This window comes from Sus scrofa, chromosome 7 (assembly GCF_054392235.1).
Source record: "Sus scrofa isolate SSC_HxYL_T2T_F1_AM1 chromosome 7, Sscrofa_HxYL_maternal_Yorkshire_Landrace_v2.0, whole genome shotgun sequence".
NCBI classification, from domain to species: domain Eukaryota; kingdom Metazoa; phylum Chordata; class Mammalia; order Artiodactyla; family Suidae; genus Sus; species Sus scrofa.
In genome coordinates, this window is record NC_139389.1 from 107,484,882 (window position 1) to 107,504,267 (window position 19,386).

The window sequence follows — 19,386 nt, forward strand, 5'->3', positions numbered from 1 at the left end:
GACCCACACCACAGCTCACAGCAATGCTGGATCTTTAACCCACTGCGTGAAGCCAGGGATTCAACCCACAACCTCATGGTTCCTAGTTGGATTCGTTTCTGCTGCACCATGACGGGTACTCCCTCCCATTGCATTTTATGTTCTGTTGATACCGGTGTATATTCGTTTCTTTCAATCAGCTATATATTTATTGCTATGTATCAGGCGTTGTTCTTGGAACCGGGGAAACTCAGGAGTGAACAAAACAGACAATACTGGCACTCCTTAAGTTTACATTTTAGTGGCATATGGGCAGACAAACCATAAGAAAATGATAGAGTAGATGGTTGTAAGTGTTATAGAGTAAAATTAAACAGGAAACGCAGGTGGGGAGTGTGTAGGTAGGATCAATTTTATAGGCAGTAGTCAGAGTCTGTCACCTCTTCTGCTTTGTTTGCAGCTCTTCCAAACAACAACAACATCACTCCTATTTACCTCCATATTTCCAGCACCAGGCACTTAAGGGAGACAATGACTGCATACTGAATAAATTATAATCCTTCTGAGAAGTAAGCAGTTAGGAAACAAAGGCCTGTAAATAGATACTAACCATACAGTCCATCAACTGAAGAACCTAATCTTTTGTGATTAGTTCATTTCCATTAGTTTAATAATCTTTTTAGCACGTTTACATTACAGAATGAAAGCTGTATTAAATTTAAAGGCCGTTTCAGGAATTTCAAGCAATGTTTTTTGGCTCGTTTAGGGCGCGAAAGCTGTGTATTGGAGGTGTGTGTGTTTCCATTTTTTGAAAAAAAATCACCCCTTGCCCTATCTCTTGGTATCAAGAGTAGCTGTTTTCTAAGGAAACATTAACACTTGGGGTTTCTACGGAGGTGCTGGGTTATCAGTCCATCGAACTTCAGTGAGCCACAAAACAAGGTTCTAACCTCGAAACACAAACTACAAAAATCGAGAAATCCTCTAACAGTCCTCGGGCAGGGTCCAGCCGGAACCTTGACCTCAAGATGGCGTCGCCTAATCATAAGATTCAATCAGCTCCAATCAAAAATGGCAGGGTGGGTCTTAATTTACAGTTTAAGCCTTTCTAGCCCTCACTAGGCGCGCCTTCTCTTTGGTTGTTCGCCGCTGATTCAGAGCCTACAGTGAAGACTATCTAGAACGCTCCTCTCTATGATCTTCCTCTCCACTCCCTCAGCCGCAGTGCACGCCGGGCAATAGGAAGACCTCCAGAAGCTCCCCGCGCTGCGCGGCTGTGTTTGCGGCCTGTGCGAGTAGGAGTCTCGGAACCAATCTCCCGGCGAGCGGTGCGCAGAAACCTCGAACCGGTGGAGCCCACTCGTAACCTGGGGCCCACAAGGCCGCGAAGACAGTACCGTTTTCTCAGCGGCGGGTGAGTTCACGCCTCTCAACGCGTGTGGAAACCGGGAGACGGGGTAGTTTGGCTGGCGGAGAAGGGAAAGCCGCCGGGGAGGCTGCGAAAAGGCCGGGTGGGATGGGGATTGGGGGGGGGGGTTGGGTGGGGGAGGGGACGGGCACGAGGCTTAGGTTTCTCCACTTCTCTAAGGCCTCGAAAACCAGTGGGCCCAGCTGTAGCCTGGGGACGCCGGACCTATTGCCAGAGCCTTCCTCCTTGCATTGCTCCTCACTTTCCTTTTCACGGCCCGCCACAGAGTGGCCTCGGCCCATTCTGGGCTCCACGTTTACCACAAAACGATCGGTCGGCCCCTGGGGAGCTCGTCTCTTTGGTCCCTTTCTAACCCGAGCCTGCGGAAGCCCTACGGTAGATATTCTGGGCCTGGGATAGGTTTGCACCGGGCTCTGCCTAGAAGCCGGCCAGCACCCACCCTTTTCAGCGAGGAGCTGGTCACCAACTGATTTCTTTCCCTTCCCCTTTGGTCATCTAAAGCCCGCCACCGAGTGAACTGCTCCCCCTCTCCCCGCCCAGAATTTAGCTACTGCTCACCTTTTCTAGCACTCCCTTGGTTGGTTTGCCTGTCTAAGATTGTGATGAGTGTTGTGGTCCTGCCCCCTTCCTCCACTGGAGGTTCCCGTAAACTGTATCCCCATTGATTCTCAGGGATGACCAAGCTCCACATTAAAATACGTTACTTAGTTCTCGTCCTTCTTTGCTCTTCAGTACTACTTTTTAAATGCGTTTTTTCGAAATAGTTATAGGAGTGTGAAGATTATTTCGAAGTTATGTAGTATGGATTTATATAGCCATGGAAGAGCCATTTTAATATTGGACAGAGTGGAGCAGATCCAAAGGGGGGAGGAGATTGGACTTCTCTTGCACCAGACTGCTCTAGTTTGAAGTACTGTGAATTTGGGTAGTTGGCAGTAGTTTATAAACAATTTTTATATTGTTTTGAGAGCTTTAATTTCTAAAAATATTCAAAGGCCTACAAAGACATTCAGTTGGTCATCAGTTCCTCACGATTAAGTTAGATACTGTGCCATTCTACTTAATTTAACTTAAAGCCTTGGTTTTCTTCACCTGTAAAATGAAGATTATTAACTATTATCCACCTCATAGATTATTGGGATTGGGAATTAATTGAGAAAACCGTATGTAAAGTCCTTAGTGCAGTGCCCAACTAACCTAGTAAGTGTTTAATCCCTATTGACTGTTACTTGTTATTTGAGGATTTTCAAAAGTGACATAGGAGGCTGACCCTGACTCTAACATTTTCCAGTGTACTCTGGATAGACTTTTATAAATAAAGTCAAAGTTAATTGTTGGTATGTTACTACTAGAAAGAGGCATTGTGATAAGCGAAAGAGCCTTTGGATTGGTAATTTCAGGATAGTAGAGACCTTGGAGTCCCTTATTGTGTTTCTTTGGACAAGTTAGCTGCTTTTTCTGTAAATGAAGAATACTATAGCCACACTAGGTAATTTGGGAGATTAATGAGATAATGTATAATGAAAGGTTTTGTAAACAAAAGTAAGTAAATTAAGATGTTAGCTGATTTTTTAAAAAATTGTTGACTTACATTTTCTAAAAGTAAAAAAAATTTTTATTATAGTTGATTTACGGTGTTCTGTCAACTTCTGATGGACAGCAAATGACCTAGTTGCACATGTATATAGATTGTTTTTCTCATATTGTCTTCTATCATGTTCTATCACAAGTGATTGGATATAGTTGCTTATGTTATACAGCAGGACGTCATTGCCTATCCATTCTAAACGTAATAGTTTGCATCCACTAACCCCAAACTTCCAGGCCATCCCACTCCCCCATCTCCCCGCAGTTGCAATTCTGTTCTCCATGTCTGTGGGTCTGTTTCTGTTCTGTAGAAAGGTTCATCTTTGTCATATTTTTTTATTTTAAAAAAATTTTTGCTTTTTTAGGCCCACACCTGTAGCGTATGGAAGTTCCTAGGCTAGGGGGCGAATTGGAGCTGCAGCTGCTGGCCCACACTGCAGCAACGCCAGATCCTTAACCCTCTCAGTGGGGCCAGGGGATCAAACTGGCATCCTTGTGGATACTAGTCGGTTCATTACCATTGAGCCACAGTCGGAACTCCTGTGCCGTAGTTTAGATCCACGTGTAAGTGATATATGGTATTTGTCTTTCTCTTTCTGACTTCACTTAGCATGAGAATCTCTTATTGTATCCATGTTGCTGCAAATGGCATTATTTCATTCTTTTTTTATGGCTGAGTAGTATTCCATTGTATATAGGTACCACATCTTCTTAATTCATTCATCTATTGATGACATTTAGGTTGTTTTCATGTCTTAGATATTGTGAATAGGGCTACAATGAACATAGATAGGGGTGCATGTATCTTTTTGAATGAAAGTTCTGTCCTGATACATGCCTAGGAGTGGGATTGCTGGATCATATGGTAGTTCTATACTTAGTTTTCTGAGGAACTTCCATACTATTTTAATCTTTTTTAGCTATTTTTATTGAATAATTAATCTTCTTGGTTACCAAATTTCCTTTTTTTTAAGCTACAAGCAAATTAGCTATCTACCTTTTTCATTCACACATGATTTAGAGAAAAATTGCATTGACTGGAAGCAAAAGTAATCATTGAATCTTTTAAGATCTTACAAAAACATTCTGTTTGTTTTTTTAATCTCGATTGTGTTTTCTGAAACTACCATTACCATTCATGTGAGGATTTTGACAGATTCCTCAAACTATTTTTTTTTTTTTTTGTCCTTTTAGAGCCATACCTGCAGCACATGGAAGTTCCCAGGCTAGAGGTCAAATCTGAGCTGTAGTCACTGGCCTATGCCACAGCCGCAGAAATGCCAGATTTGAGCCACATCTGCGAGCTACACCACGGCTCATAGCAGTGCCGGATCCTTAACCCACTGAGCAAAGCCAGGGATCAAACCTGAGTCCTCATGAGTACTGGTCAGATTCATTTCCACTGAGCTACAACGGGAACTCCTACTCAAACTTTTTGAGTAGCTTTCCCCTTCCCTTTTTTTTTTTTTTTTTTTTTTTTTTTTGATTTTAAAACCCAGGAACATAATACTTCCACTAACCAGAATCACTATTATTTCTTGCAGAGATTTTTTTTCTTTATTGGCAAATTAATGTTCATTCATGTCAGTGATTCTTGCCAGAATTGTTGATATTGCCTTTTAGCTTTTTCTTTTGACATAATTTCAGACATAATTTCAAACTGTAAGAACAGTACAAAGAATTCTCAAATATATTTCACTCAGATTCTCCAAATGATAATATTTTATCAATTTGCTTTATTTTCCTCTCCTCTTTATCGCCATAGCTTCCTTTTGAAATCATTTGCTAGTAAGTTGCAGCTGTGGTATTTCTCTTAACCTCTTAATACTTAGGTGGTATTTCCTGAAACCAAGTTTATTCTCTTAGCAACAGTACAGTGATTAAAATCAGGAAGTTAATATTGATAAAATCTATAGGTCTTAATTGGATTTTACCTGAAATTCTGAATTGGTGTTGCACTTTTGTAAAAAGTGGTTTTGTTAAGATATAGTTGCGTGTAAAATTGATTTATTATAAATGTACAGTTCACTTATTTTTAGTAAATGTTCAGAGTTGTTCAACCATTACCCTGAGGGGATCCCTCTTTTCTGTTTGCAAGTCACTCCCTGTTCCCAACCCCAACTCTAGACTACCACTAATCTTTCCCTATAGTTAGTATTGCTTTTTTTTTTTTTTTTTTGGTCTTTTTAGGGCTACACCTGCGGTGAGGCTGCCAGGCTAGGGGTCAAATCAGAGCTACAGCTGCTGGCCTACACGACCGTCACAGCAACACTGAATCTGAGCCACATCTGCGACCTATACCACAGCCCCTGGCAACGTCAGATCTTAATCCACTAAGTCTGGCCAGGGATTGAACCCGAATCCTTGTGGTTCCTAGTCAGGTTCATTAACTGCTAAGCCACAATGGGAACTCGAGTATTGCTTTCTTTTCTTTTTTTTTTTTTTTTTCCGGTCCCTTTTTTTTGCCTTTTCCTAGGTCTGCTCCCGTGGCATATGAAGGTTCCTAGGCTAAGGGTCTAATTGGAGCTGTAGCCCCCAGCCTACACCACAGCAGTGTGGGATCCAAGCCTCGTCTGCGACCTACACCACAGCTCACGGCAATGCTGGATCCTTAACCCACTGAGCAAGGCCAGGGATCAAACCCGAAACCTCATGGTTCCTAGTTGGATTCGTTAACCACTGAGCTACCATGGGAACTCTGAGTATTGCTTTCTTAATCATTAAACTAGTAAAATAGCAAAATAGAAGTTTGAGAAAAAGATCAACTTCCTTTTTGGAGACTCAAAACACTTGAGTATCTTCATATCTTTGAAGTTTTCCTGTAAAAGAAATGTTTTGTTAAGTAATCCCATTCTTCTTTGGTCATGGAACTTTTCCTAGGAATAGTTCCTAAAGATTCCAGTTCTGTGGAAATTCAGTTGAGAAATTTTTTTCTTTTAATTGAAGTATAGTTGGTTTATAGTGTTGTGTTAATATCTGTTGCACAGGAAAGTGATTCAACTATACATATATATATGTTCTTTTTGTAAATACTCTTTTACATTATGGTTTATCTTTGAATTTTGAATATAGTTCCCTGTGATACACAGTAGGACCTTGTTGTTTATTCATTCTATATATAATGCCTTACATTTGCTAACCTCAAACATTCATTCCATCTCTCCTCCAACCCCTTTTCTGTCTTTTGAATCTGTTTCTGTTTCTAGATAGGTTTACTCCCTTTTCCCACCCTAGCTCTAGACTACCACTAATCTTTCCCTATAGTTAGTCTTTTTTTTTTTTTTTTTTGGTCTTTTTAGGGCTGCACCTGTGGCACATGGAGGTTCCCAGGCTAGGGGCTGAATCGGAGCTGTAATTGCCGGCTGGTGCTACCGCCACAGCAACGCAGATCCAGGCCTCATCTGCGACTTTACCACAGCTCACAGCAACGCCAGATCCTAAACCCACTGAGCAAGGCCAGGGATCAAACCTGTGTCCTCATGGATTCATTACTGCTGAGCCATGACAGGAACTCCCATTTGTGTCATATTTTAGTTTCCACATATAAATGGTATCATATATTTGTCTTTCTGATTTAGTATGATAATTTCTAATTGCATCCATGTAGCTGCACACAGTATCATTTTCTTCTTTTTTATGGCTGAGTAGTATTCTGTTGTATATATGTACCACATCTTTATCCATTCATCTGTTGATGGACATCTAGGTTGCTTCCATGTCTTGCTGTTGTGACTAGTGCTGTGAATATAGGTGTAAATATATCTATTTTTTAAAATGTTTTTTATGGCCACACTCATGGTGTATGGGAGTTCCCAGGCCAGGGGTGAATTTGAGCTACAGCTGTGGCCTACACTGCAGCTATGGCAATGCCAGATCCTTTAACCCACTGTGGCAGACTGGGGATCAAAGTCATGCCTCCTCAGTGACGCAGGTCATTTCGGTCAGATTCTTAACCCACTCCACCACAGTGGGAACTTGCATGTATCTTTTTTTTTTGTCTTTGTCTTTGTAGGTCCACACTCATGGCATATGGAGGTTCCCAGGCTAGGGGTTGAATCAGAGCTGTAACTGCAACCTACACCTCAGCTCATGGCAACACTGGATCCTTAACCCACTGAACAAGGCCAGGGATCAAACCTGTGTCTTCCTGGATATTAGTTAGATTTGTTTCCGCTGAGCCATGATGGGAATACTGATGTACCTTTTTGAATTATAATTTTGTCTGGATATATACCCAGGAGTGGGATTGCTGGATCATATGGTAGTTCTATTTCTAGCTTTCTGAGGAACCTCCGTACAGGTTCCCTTTTCTTCACACCCTCTCCAGTGTTTGTTATCTGTAGAGTTTGTTTTTTTGTTTTGTTTTGTTTTTTGGCTGTGCCCACAGCTTACAGAAGTTCTGGGCTGGGAATGAAACCTGCATCACAGCAGCAACCCAACCCACTGCAGTGACAACACCAGATCCTTAACCCACTGGAACCAAGTGAACTCCTGTAGAGAAATGTGATGAAGGGCTTGCTTTGCTCAGGCTGGGGCAGTTACTGTAGGCTATAAGCGGAGCAGTAAACAGTGCATGCTATAGTAATGATAATTTATATTTAATGTGGAGCCACTGGACTGGATGTATAATTACACATAATAAGTTAAAATTTGCTCTTTCAGAACTAATAAAAAATAATGCTTAGGAAAGAACCTGGCGCATAATTGTAGCTACTGAATGAGTAAATTGTGTATGAGTGTTTGCTGAGGAGAATCTGTTGGTTCATTTGCCTCTTACCATTTCAGAAATTTGGCACAGTGTCCTGAGGGGGTTAGCTTGTAAATTTATTCCTGGTGAAATGCTTTATTTCTATCAGGATAAATCACCCTGTAATGGAAGAATGCTTATAAGCAGTAATGTTATTCTCATGACTGAAGAAAAAGAGTAGTTTAAAAAAGTAGAGTTAAAGAAGTGAAAAAGAGGAGTTCCCGTCGTGGTGTAGTGGATAACGAATCCGACTAGGAACCATGAGGTTGAGGGTTCGATCCCTGACCTTGCTCAGTGGGTTAACGATCCGGTGTTGCCGTGAGCTGTGGTATAGGTTGCAGACGCGGCTCGGATCCCATATGCCGTGGGAGCGGCTCAAGAAAAAGGCAAAAAGACAAAAAAAAAAAAAAAGTGAAAAAGAAAAGCATCATGCATGCATATGTTGAGTGGTAGAGGTAAATCTTCATTAGAGGTTTTTTGGGGAGTTTCTTGGTGTCTCAGCAGGTTCATGATCCCTCATTGTCGCCACAGTGGCTGAGGTTGCTGCTGTGTGGGGAACTTCCATATGCTGCTGGTACAGCCAAAACAGTTTTCTTTTTTGGTGGGGGGGGGGCCACCAAATTTAGTGAGAAAAAAATTTTCGTGCAGTAAAACACACCCACTCTAATTTCATGGATTTTGATGAATGCATAAACCTATAGGACCAATGCTACCCTACAGATAGGGAACACTTCCAACATAGGTGCTAGTTTTTGTTACTTTGGGCCATAAGGTTTCATAGTTCATAGGTAAAAAAATGCTTTGAACCTTCTAAAGGTGAAGCATTATGTTCAGATATTCTTAATTTTAGTGCTAATAAAATAACCTCTGCATCTCTCTTAACCTCTGCATTAACCTCTGCATCCCACACACAATCCCTCAGCAACTGGCTACATCCAAAGTAATCCAGAAGCCAATAACTTGTTACCACTTCATTGCTACCACTTGTTCTAGCCCACCCTTCTCTTGTCTGGTTTATTGCAGTAGTCTTTTGCTTCTCTACCTTTGTTCTCTTCCAGTCTTATCTTAACATAGTGGCTAGTGACACTTAAAATATGTCAAGTCAAAAACCTTTCAAGAGTTTTCCATCTCATTCAGAGTAAAAACCAGTACCTTTACAGCAGCCTACAAAGACTTAACACTCTTTGAACCCCCTCCCCATCTCCAACTTGCCACCAGAACTATGCTCCAGCTGTTGGCCTCGTTATTCCTTCTGCAGACACTGCATACCCACTTCAGGCTCTTCATATTTTTTTGGAAGGCTATCACTCCCAGATAATGAATAGGGTTTCCTGCCTTGTTCTCTTTCAAGTCGTTGTTCAGATGTTACCTTCTTGGTGAGACTTGACTGTGTTTAAAATAAAGCTTTCTGTAGCTCTCTTCCTACTTCATTCTATAGAGTGCCTACTAACTTTGAATATCTGTATAATTTATTATGAGTATATTATAATTTACTGATCACCTATAAAAATCATAAGTTTTGCTTATGGTTATAAGTTTATTCTTAGTCATTTTCACATATGTCAAAACATACAAAACTTTATGTTGAAATAAATGGTACTCATTTTAGGATGTTTAAAATGAACATTAATGTTTATCAGAGGAGTTGCTCAGTGGTAAGGAACCTTACTGGAATCCATGAGGACGTGGGTTTGATTCCTGGCCCTGCCCAGTGGGTTAAGGATCCAGCATTGCTGTGAGCTGTGGTGTAGGTCGCAGACGTGGCTCTCAGATCTGGTGTGGTTGTAGCTGTGGCCAGAAGCTGCAGCTCCTGTTTGATCCTTAGCCTGGGTACTTGGCCTTGGGTACAGCCCTAAAAGGGTGTGAGGGGGATTTTATCAGAGGTCACCAGGAATGTTTGTTTTCTGAATTTCCTTAGGAGGGGCTGATCACCTTTGAATAAGCAAGTTTTGAAAGTTCCAGATATAAGTGAAATATTACATAGAAAAATTAGAAGTGAATGAAATGAGTGTATTAGCAGAAACTAAAACATAATCTGGTTAATTCTTAACAGAATGAATGATATATTTGAAAACCGTGAAGAATAGTTTAAACCCTTCCAAGAACATGGAGAGAGGGTTTTTTAAAAAAAGTAGTATTTATATTTAATACTCAGGAAAAAGTGATTCTAAAGATGAATTCATGGCCCAATCTTTGTAACCATTGTGAGGCTAAGCACTGGGTCATTGCTAGAATAGTGTCTGGCACATGGTAGCTTCTAAATACATTTATTTTAAAAGGTTCTCAGAGTTTGTTTACTGATTCATTCATTGATTATTTATTCAACAGGTATTAATACCAACTGCCCTTCTAAGAAAGTGCTGAGATAGAGTATTATAATGATAATACAAGAGCTTCTGTAAGTAGGACAGTAGCCCTCTTTGTTTTAAAAGGATATATACTCCTGTCCCCTTCCATATAGAATATTTGTTTTTTTGGGGGGGGCAAAAGAATGTTAAAATAAAATTATTAAAATATTCAATACTTTTACAATCTTAAATTAGTTGCATTTTTCTTTTTAATTTATGTTGATACCTACTTAATATTTTAAGGCATTTCCAGTACCTTATTTGCTAATGTATGACATCATCCTAGGAATTTACTTGTAAAGCTTTCTAAGTATTTTAAGTATAATGTGTTTTTTTCAATTTAAATTTTATAGAATATTATATATTCTAACTCAATGAAAAGAATACTCTTAAGAAAGAATAGCTGTGAGGGTGAAGGACATGATTTTTAAAGAAATGTCTCATAAACATAAGCTCATTGTTAATTAGGGAAGTGCAGGTTGAAACAAGAGAATATCTTTTACGTATCAGATTGTTAAAATTTAAACACTGATTCACTCCAGTGATGAGGAAAGGGAATACCCATGTGCTGGTGGTGGGAATATTAATTTGTACACTAGATTTAAGAGGATGGTATGAAGGTAAAATGTAGATACATACAGTATTGTATGTCCAATATGTCCAAGAATGTTTAACATTATTTGTAAGAGGTAAAAATGTGAAGTTAACCATCAGTGTTGGTTAATTATTTTATATCTATAAAGTGGTAGTTTACTGCATTATGAAAAATAGAACATTTTGAACTGACGAGATGTTAATTAGGGAGAAATGCACGTAACAATATAGTATGATTATATTGTTTGCAGAAAAACACAAATGATTATATATTAGCTTGTGTATAGAAAGATACTTAGAAGAATACAACGATTTATACCAAACTCTTGGGATTAGGGACAAGAAAGTGGAAGACATGCACTTTTTATCCTCTCTCTTCTGAAGGGTGAGTAAAACGATACATAAAACACAGAAAAGAAAATAGAGAAAAACATATTTTAAAAGCTTCTAACAATTCTAGACTTCCTCAGTTACAGAGTGTAGGTGGAGAGTTTTTCCAAAAGAAGTATCTCCTATTAATCAAATCACTACTTTTAGCATCATCACTGATATGAAATCAACCCCTTATTTGGGCTGCTTTTTAAAGTTGGGGCGTGGAATCCTACTAGGACCTTCTAACATTGTTTTTCTACTTCTCCCAATAATTTTGGAAACTTCTTAAATACTTCTATTCATTTAGCTAAAAGACAAAATTTATTTTAAGTAGTAATATCACAAACCAAATGAAACTGTTCAGTGTGTTCTTATATTTTTAAAAATCATATGCCAGCATCTCATTCTTGAATTTTATTCTCTCATTCATTGAATATCATTCAAGAATGGTCAAAAGTTTGCTTTTAAATTTAAGAAAAATTATCACTTTTTTCTTATTGTCACACATTATGTATGTTCTCTTTATATTTGAATGGGTACTATGTGATCTGATAGCAGGAGGTTCTCTGCAATTCTCATGGTGTCAGGTTTGTAGAATGTCACTGAGACATTCATTTGTCCTTGAAGAATTGGCCAGCACTGAATCAAGGAATACAAATACTGTGTTACTTTGTAAATTTAGTTTTCAGGGTGCTTATGTGTATAAAAATGAATGCATCAGAACATTTAAAAAACCTGTTAGATATCTTCCTGGATTCTGAGTTTGGTTTAAAAATATTCGTTGAGGGAGTTCCCCTCGTAGAGTAGAGGAAATGAATCTGACTGGTATCTATGAGAATGTATGTGGGTTTGATCCCTGGCCTTACTTAGTGGGACCCGGCCTTGCTGTGAGCTGTGGTGTAGGTCGCAGACATGGCTCCGATCCCTAGTGGCTGTGGCTGTAGTGTAGGCCAGCAGCTGTAGCTTCAATTCGACCCCTGGCCTGGGAACTTTCGTATCCCCTGGGTATGGCCCTAAAAAAAAAAAAAAAAAAAAAAGCAAAAAATAAAAAAGTAAAAAGATTCATTGATATTTGGTATTTAATTTTTGGATATTAACTGAACTTCAAAATTTTTTTCTTCCTTTATATGTATTCCCATATGATTGTAGGAGTCTATCCTGAACTTAGATCGTGTACATTTTGGGAAGTTATTTTAGAAAAGATCTAAGTTTAAAAAATTCTCAATGGACAGACAGAGAAAAGAGGGTCTTTGCCAACTCCTTTGGGTAAGAAAACTTTAGAATTTTGCAGATACTCTTAATGAAGGCCAGCGCACCAGGCATATCGAATTGTTAAGTTGTCAAGTAACGTAATTTGTCACGATTTCTTTCTTTAGACTGCTGCAGTAAGAATGTCTTTCCCCCCTCATTTGAATCGCCCTCCCATGGGAATCCCAGCACTCCCACCAGGGATCCCACCCCCACAGTTTCCTGGCTTTCCACCACCTGTACCTCCAGGTAAGTTTGTAGATATTGTTATTGTTGTTTTGTTTTCTTTTTTGTTTTTTTGAAGTAAAGTTGTTTTACAGTTAGTTTCTGGTGTACAGTGAAGTGATTCAGTTTTTTATAAATATACTTACATGTATTTTTTAGATTTTTTTTCCCTTATGGTTTATTATAAGATTTCTTTTTTTTCTTTTTTTTTTTTTTTGTCTTTTTGTCTTTGTTGTTGTTGTTGTTGCTATTTTTTGGGCCGCTCCCACGGCATATGGAGGTTCCCAGGCTAGGGGTCGAATCGGAACTGTAGCCACTGGCCTACGCCAGAGCCACAGCAACGCGGGATCCGAGCGGCATCTGCAACCTACACCACAGCTCACAGCAACGCCGGATCGTTAACCCACTGAGCAAGGGCAGGGACCGAACCCGCAACCTCATGGTTCCTAGTCGGATTCGTAACCACTGCGCCACGACGGGAACTCCTATTATAAGATTTCGAATATAGTTACCTGTGCTGTACAGTAAATCCTTGCTTATCTATTTTATATATGGTAGTTTGTATTTGCTAATCCCAAACTATTCCCCTTCCACTCTTTGGTAACTGTAAGTTTGTTTTCTATGTCTGTGAGTCTGTTTTGTAACAAGATAATTTGTATCATCTTTTAGGCTACATATGTAAGTAATAGATGATATTTGTCTTTCTCTGACCTTCTTCACTTAGTATGAGAATCTCTGGTTACAACCATGTTACTGCAAATGGCATTATCTCATTCTTTCTCATGGGTGAATAATATTAAGGCATAAAACTGAAGTTTAAATACTATCAGTTTAGTATCTCATGTAACAATTACTGAGTTTTAGTAACTTAACTGCTCTGTAATGGACTATAAAGGTGTTTTGCTGAAAAGAGGGATTGAGAACATGTTAACAGAAAACTGTATAATAAAGTTAGCTGTCAACCATCAAACATTAATTACTTGAGAAGGATAGTGTCTAAGCCACTTTCATTTGGGCATTGAGTTTTGAAGGGCTTCCATATATTTTGTTTGTAGATATGTAGTCTCATAATAATATATATTTTTAAAATTTCATGGCTGTACCCATGGTATATGGAAGTTCCTAGGCCAGGGATTGAATTTGAGTCACAGCGTGGCAGTGATGGATGCTTTAACCCACTGTACCAGGCCAGGAATTGAACTTGCATCTCCACAGTCACCTGAGCCACTATAATCAGATTCTTTTTTTTTTTTTTTTTTTGTCTTTTGTTTCTTTAGGGCTGCACCTGTGGCACATGGAGGTTCCCAGGCTAGGGGTCTAATTGGAGCTGTTGCTGCTGGCCTGTGCCACAGCAACACCAGATCTGAGCCATGTCTGCAACCTACACCACAACTCACCGTGACGCCAGTACCTTAATCCACTGAGTGAGACCAGGGATCCAACCCGCAACCTCATGGTTCCTATTCGATTCTTTTCCACTGCGCCGTGACGGGAACTCCATGTAGTCAGATTCTTAACCCACCACACCACAGTGGGAACTCCAAGATTTTTGTTTGTTTGTTTTTTTTTTTTTTTTTGCTTTTTAGGGCCACAGGTTTGGCATATGGATGGTCCCAGGCTAGGAGTCAGATCAGAGCTGCAGCTGCTGGCCTACACCACAGCCACAGCAGTACCAGATCCAAACCACATCTGCCACCTACACCATAGCTCATGGCAGTGCCGGATCCTTAACCCACTGAACAAGGCCAGGGATCGAACCTGTGTCCTCATGGATGCTAGTCTGATTCATTTCTGCTGAGCCACAATGGGAATTCCAGGGAAGCATGATTGAATGATAAATCAGAGTTTAGTTGCAGCTCATTCACTATTTGCATTCTGTTGCAGCATTAGTACTTGAAAAGGTAAAAAAGTGAAATACATGCTAAATTGGTATAATTTAAGACCACAATACCCATATTCATGTATAATTTTTTGTGTTGCCTATTAGTACAATTACATGAACTCTGAGATAATGTCTGTGATTTTCATATTATATATTAAATGAGAAAGTAAATTTGAAAAAATGTAATTTTTCTTTAATCATGTATATAGAAAGAATGTAGGGTTCCCCCTCCCCTTTAATTCCTGAGAGTTCCCTTCCCCTAGTATAACCTTTCTTAACAGTTTTTGGTATGTAAGTCCAGAGATGCCTTGCTTATCCCAGAGTGTTTGCTTATGTTTATGCGTCCCCTGCTTGTGTTTTGAGACTAGTGCATACACTCTTTACACTTTGCTCAATTTGCTTTTTTTTCCCAATATAGCATGTTTAGATCTTTGTAATGAGCTGCAGTACATTTTTCAGTGTGAATTCTACATTGCGTGAAATTACTAGGTTGAGGTAGGAAACATACTACTAGACATGTAGTAACTGTTAAAAAGGAAACATTTTTTTGAAATGTTTTTTTCTGAGTATTTTCTTAAATAGGAAGTTTACTTGTGGAGGAAGTGCCACAAAGTTGGTAAATGGGTATTTGCTTTCTTTTTTGCACAGTGAAAAGTGAAACGTTTAGATGTGAGTTGATGATAGTTTTGAGTATCCACTGTATTTAAGTGCTCCAATATAAATGATCTCAGTTAATCTCATAGGAACTCTGAGGAAGTAATTACCTCATTAGAACTGAGGAAACAAGCTGAGGTTAAAGAGCTTGCCCAGGGTTGCACAGCTGAAAGTGATAGAACCAAGTAAGAATTGAACCCAGGTTAATTCTGCAGTCTGTTTTGATCGATTTCATACAATCTTCTGTAAGCTTATTGATAGGAATCTTGATTTTTCTTTTCTTTTTTGTCCACACCTGGGGTATGTGGAAACTTCTGAGCCAGGGATGGAAACCACACCACAGCAGTGACAACGTTGGATCCTTAACCTGCTGAGCCACCATAGATTTTTTTTTTTTTTTAATCTTTTTGCCTTTTCTGGGGCCACTCCCATGGCATATGGAGGTTCCCAGGCTAGGGGTCTAATTGGAGCTGTAGCTGCCGGCCTACACCAGGGCCACAGCAACACGGGATCTGAGCCTCGTCTTCGATCTACACCACAGCTCACGGCAACGCCAGATCCTTAACCCACTGAGCAAGGCCAGGGATCGAACCCGCAACCTCATGGTTCCTAGTCGGATTCGTTAACCACTGAGCCACTACAGGAACTCCAACCACCGCGGATTTTTAAAAGATAAAAATCAAGATTCCAGAGTTCCCTGTGTGGCTCAGCAGGTTAATAATGACCCAGTGTTGTCACTGTTGTGGCTCAGGTCACTGCTCTGGAATGGGTTTGATTCCTGTCCCAGGAGCTTCTGCATACCATGGGCATGAACACAAAAATATCTTATGTTAAAAATTGGGAGTTCCCTTTGTGCCTCAGTGGTTAACGAACCCGACTAGTATATGTGAAGACAGGGTTCAAACCCTTGCCTCACTTAGTGAGTTAAGGATCTGGCATTGCTGTGAGCTTTGGTGTAGATTGCAGACACAACTCGGATCTTGCGTGGCTGTGGCCAGCAGCTGCAGCTCCGATTTGACACCTAGCTGGGGAACCTCCATGTGCTGTGAGTGCAGCCCTGAAAAGCAAACAAAACAAAATAAAAAAACCCCAAAAAATAGAAGTTATTTTGAATATATTATATTGGAAAAATAAGTGGACATTAGTTAAGTGTTTAAGATTTTATTACCAGTCTTTTTTTTTTTTTTTTTTTTTTTTTTTTTTGTCTTTTTGCCATTTCTTGGGCCGCTCCCACGGCATATGGAGGTTCCCAGGTTAGGGGTTGAATCAGAGCTGTAGCTGCCGGCCTACGCCAGAGCCACAGCAACGCAGGATCCCAGCCGCATCTGCGACCTACACCACAGCTCACAGCAATGCCGGATCATTAACCCACTGAGCAAGGGCATGGATCGAACCTGCAACCTTATGGTTCCTAGTCGGATTCGTTAACCACTGCACCACGATGGGAACTCCTTTATTACCAGTCTTGATGGAAAATTAAATTAATGCTAAATTTGAACTGAAGAGTGATTTTTTTCCAGTTGATTTATTTTTATTTTTTTTTATTGTTATTTCCCCAGTACAATTTTTTTCTACTGTACAGCATGGTGACCCAGTTACACATACATGTGTACATTCTTTTTCCTCACATTATCATGCTCCATCATCAGTGACTAGACATAGTTCCCAGTGCTACACAGCAGGATCTCATTGCTAATCCATTGCAAAGGCAGTAGCTTGCATCTATTAACCCCAAGCTCCCAATCCACCCCACTCCCTCTCCTTGAAGAGGGACTTTAGAACTTCCTGAGGGAGTTGTCATCGTGGCTCAGTGGTTAACAAATCCGACTAGGAACCATGAGGTTGCAGGATCCAGCGTTGCCATGAGCTGTGGTGTAGGCCGGCAGCTACAGCTCCAATTAGACCCCTAGCCTGGGAACCTTCATATGCCGTGGGAGCGGCCCTAGAAAAGACAAAAAAAAAAAAAAAAAAAAAAAAAAGAACTTCTTGAGATATATTTAGAACATTTAAAAATTTGTTTTTAAAAAGTAAACATCTTTCAGGGATTTTCGCCTTCATTGCAACCTTTTTTTAAAAACTCAAGTGGTAAGATTTCTTCATTAGTTACGTACCCAAGGACTCTCACTCAGTATAGCAGCTATTGATTAGTAAACAGTGTAGTTGAAAACAAAATGCAGATTCTACTAAGATATCAATAATGATAGCCTGTCGGTAGCTGTTAAACCCTCAGGACAAGTAGATGCTTGCTTTGGAGTTTTTCTCTTTGACAGTGACTGAGATTACAGATCTTTTTTCGTGAATTTTGCTTTTATTAAATAACCAGGAATAATGAGATTCTTCCTAGGTTTCCAGAGTAATTCCTTGTCTCATCCTTTTGTTTTTTAACTCTAAAGAATTTTTTTTTTTTTTTTTTTTTTGTCTTTTTGCCTTTTCTAGGGCCACTTCCACGGCATATGGAGGTTCCCAGGCTAGGGGTCTAGTCAGAGCTATAGCCACTGGCCTACACCAGAGCCACAGCAATGAGGGATCTGAGCCACGTCTGCAACCTACATCACAGCTAAACCCACTAAGTGAGGCCTCATGGTTCCTAGTCAGATGCGTTAACCACTGTGCCACAGTGGGAACTCCAAGAATTTATTTTTACTTTTAAAGGACTTATTAATACCATCGTTCACCATAAGTAAATTTGTACTTGTGGAAGTTTCTGGTTTTGAGGATGTACTGAACTGGATGAACATGAATTGATGACCATCCAGAATTTTATACTCCTTAAGGCAAAAGCAGGTTATAGGTAGTCTTTGCTTTTAGAATAGGTTTTTGTTTGTAAGTCTTTTGCTTTATAGGGCCGAACCACAGCATATGGAGGTTCCCAGGCTAGGGGTCTAATGGGAGCTATAGCTGCCGGCCTACAACAGCCACAGCAACGCCATATCCTAGCTGTGCCTGCGACCTACACCACAGCTTATGGCAGCACCGAATCCTTAACCCACAGAGCGAGGCCAGGGATTGAACCTGCAACCTCATGGTTCCTAGTCAGATTTGTTTAGACTGTGCCATGATGGGAACCCCTGTTTGTAAGTTTATGTAGACCAACCTGATGCTGTGTTGCTTGTGAAAATGAAGCATCCATCTGTATCTCATTTTCCATTAGTCCTGCATTTCCCCTTAAAAGAACTATAAGGATACTTATTTGTATGGTATATAGTTGATATAAAGTTATTGTATATATCATATATAATTGTATATATTATAATCTTAAGATTCATTATGCTTTTTTTCATAGGGACCCCAATGATTCCTGTACCAATGAGCATTATGGCACCTGCTCCAACTGTAAGTATAACTTTAAGGAATTAAGATTGATGCTGCTTTTAAATATAAACAGCTTAATGCATAGGAATTATTTTAAATGTTTAAAAGAATGAAAGGAAAAGAGTAAGAGCATCCATGTATATCATACTGCTTATTTGAATGAGCATTTTCACTCAAGTGCATACATGCTGGTGCCCCTAAATACGCTCCTTAAATAAATAGATTTGTGATTTCCCACTTACTCTCTAAACTGTTCATATACTTGTTATTTGCACATTTAGGCATTGGCTATTTCACCATCCTCTCATCTTGTCTTGATCCTGGGGGATAGGAAAAGTGATGTGATATTTCTCTATCGCTCTCTTGCTCTTTTTTTTTTTTTATTTCCTTTTTAGGGCTGCACCTGCAGCATATGGAATTTCCCAGGCTAGGGGTCAAATTGGAGTTGCAGCTGCCGACCTATACCACAGCTCTTGCCAACACCAGATCCTTAACCCACTGATTGAGGCCGGGGATTGAACCCTGGATCCTCATGGATCCTAGTTGGGTTCGTTACTGCTGAGCCATGACAAGGGAACTCCCAATGTGATCTCTTAAAAAGAAAAAAAAGTAGAAATGATTTAGCAGAATTTAAATTTTGAAATGAAAATTGAGTATATTTCTACTCTTTGCTCCCCCCACCCTAATTTTTAGCTTCTACCAGACTTTTTTTTTTCTGTCCTTAGCATGATACCTTCAAACTTTACAAAGTTTTATTGAAGCCTTCACTCTATTGAAGTGTTTTATTATTCTGTCCTATGTCCTTTTTTTTTTTTTTTTTTAAAGGCCGTCCCCATGGCATATGGAAGTTCGCAGGTTAGGGGTCAAGTTGGAGCTGTTGGAGCTGTAGCTGCTGGCCTGTGCCACAGCCACGCAACATGGGATGCAAAAGCTGCGTCTGCGACCAACGCCACAGCTCACAGCAATGCTGGATCTTTAAGTTGCTGAGAAGGCCAGGGAAAGAACCGCT

The 19,386-nt window shown here is 39.8% G+C and overlaps 1 protein-coding gene across 3 annotated transcripts in view; it reads left to right on the forward strand.

Moving 5' to 3' along the window:
- Positions 1-1,216: 1,216 nt before the first annotated feature.
- RBM25 (RNA binding motif protein 25) overlaps positions 1,217-19,386 on the forward strand; it is a 61,523-nt gene continuing 43,353 nt past the window's right edge. The window contains 3 exon segments of one of the 3 annotated variants that reach the window (NM_001243829.1): positions 1,217-1,393; positions 12,433-12,553; positions 18,349-18,398. In NM_001243829.1, coding sequence (NP_001230758.1) covers positions 12,448-12,553; positions 18,349-18,398 — 156 coding nt within the window. In that variant the 5' untranslated portion in view covers positions 1,217-1,393; positions 12,433-12,447. 3 annotated transcript variants of the gene reach the window in all.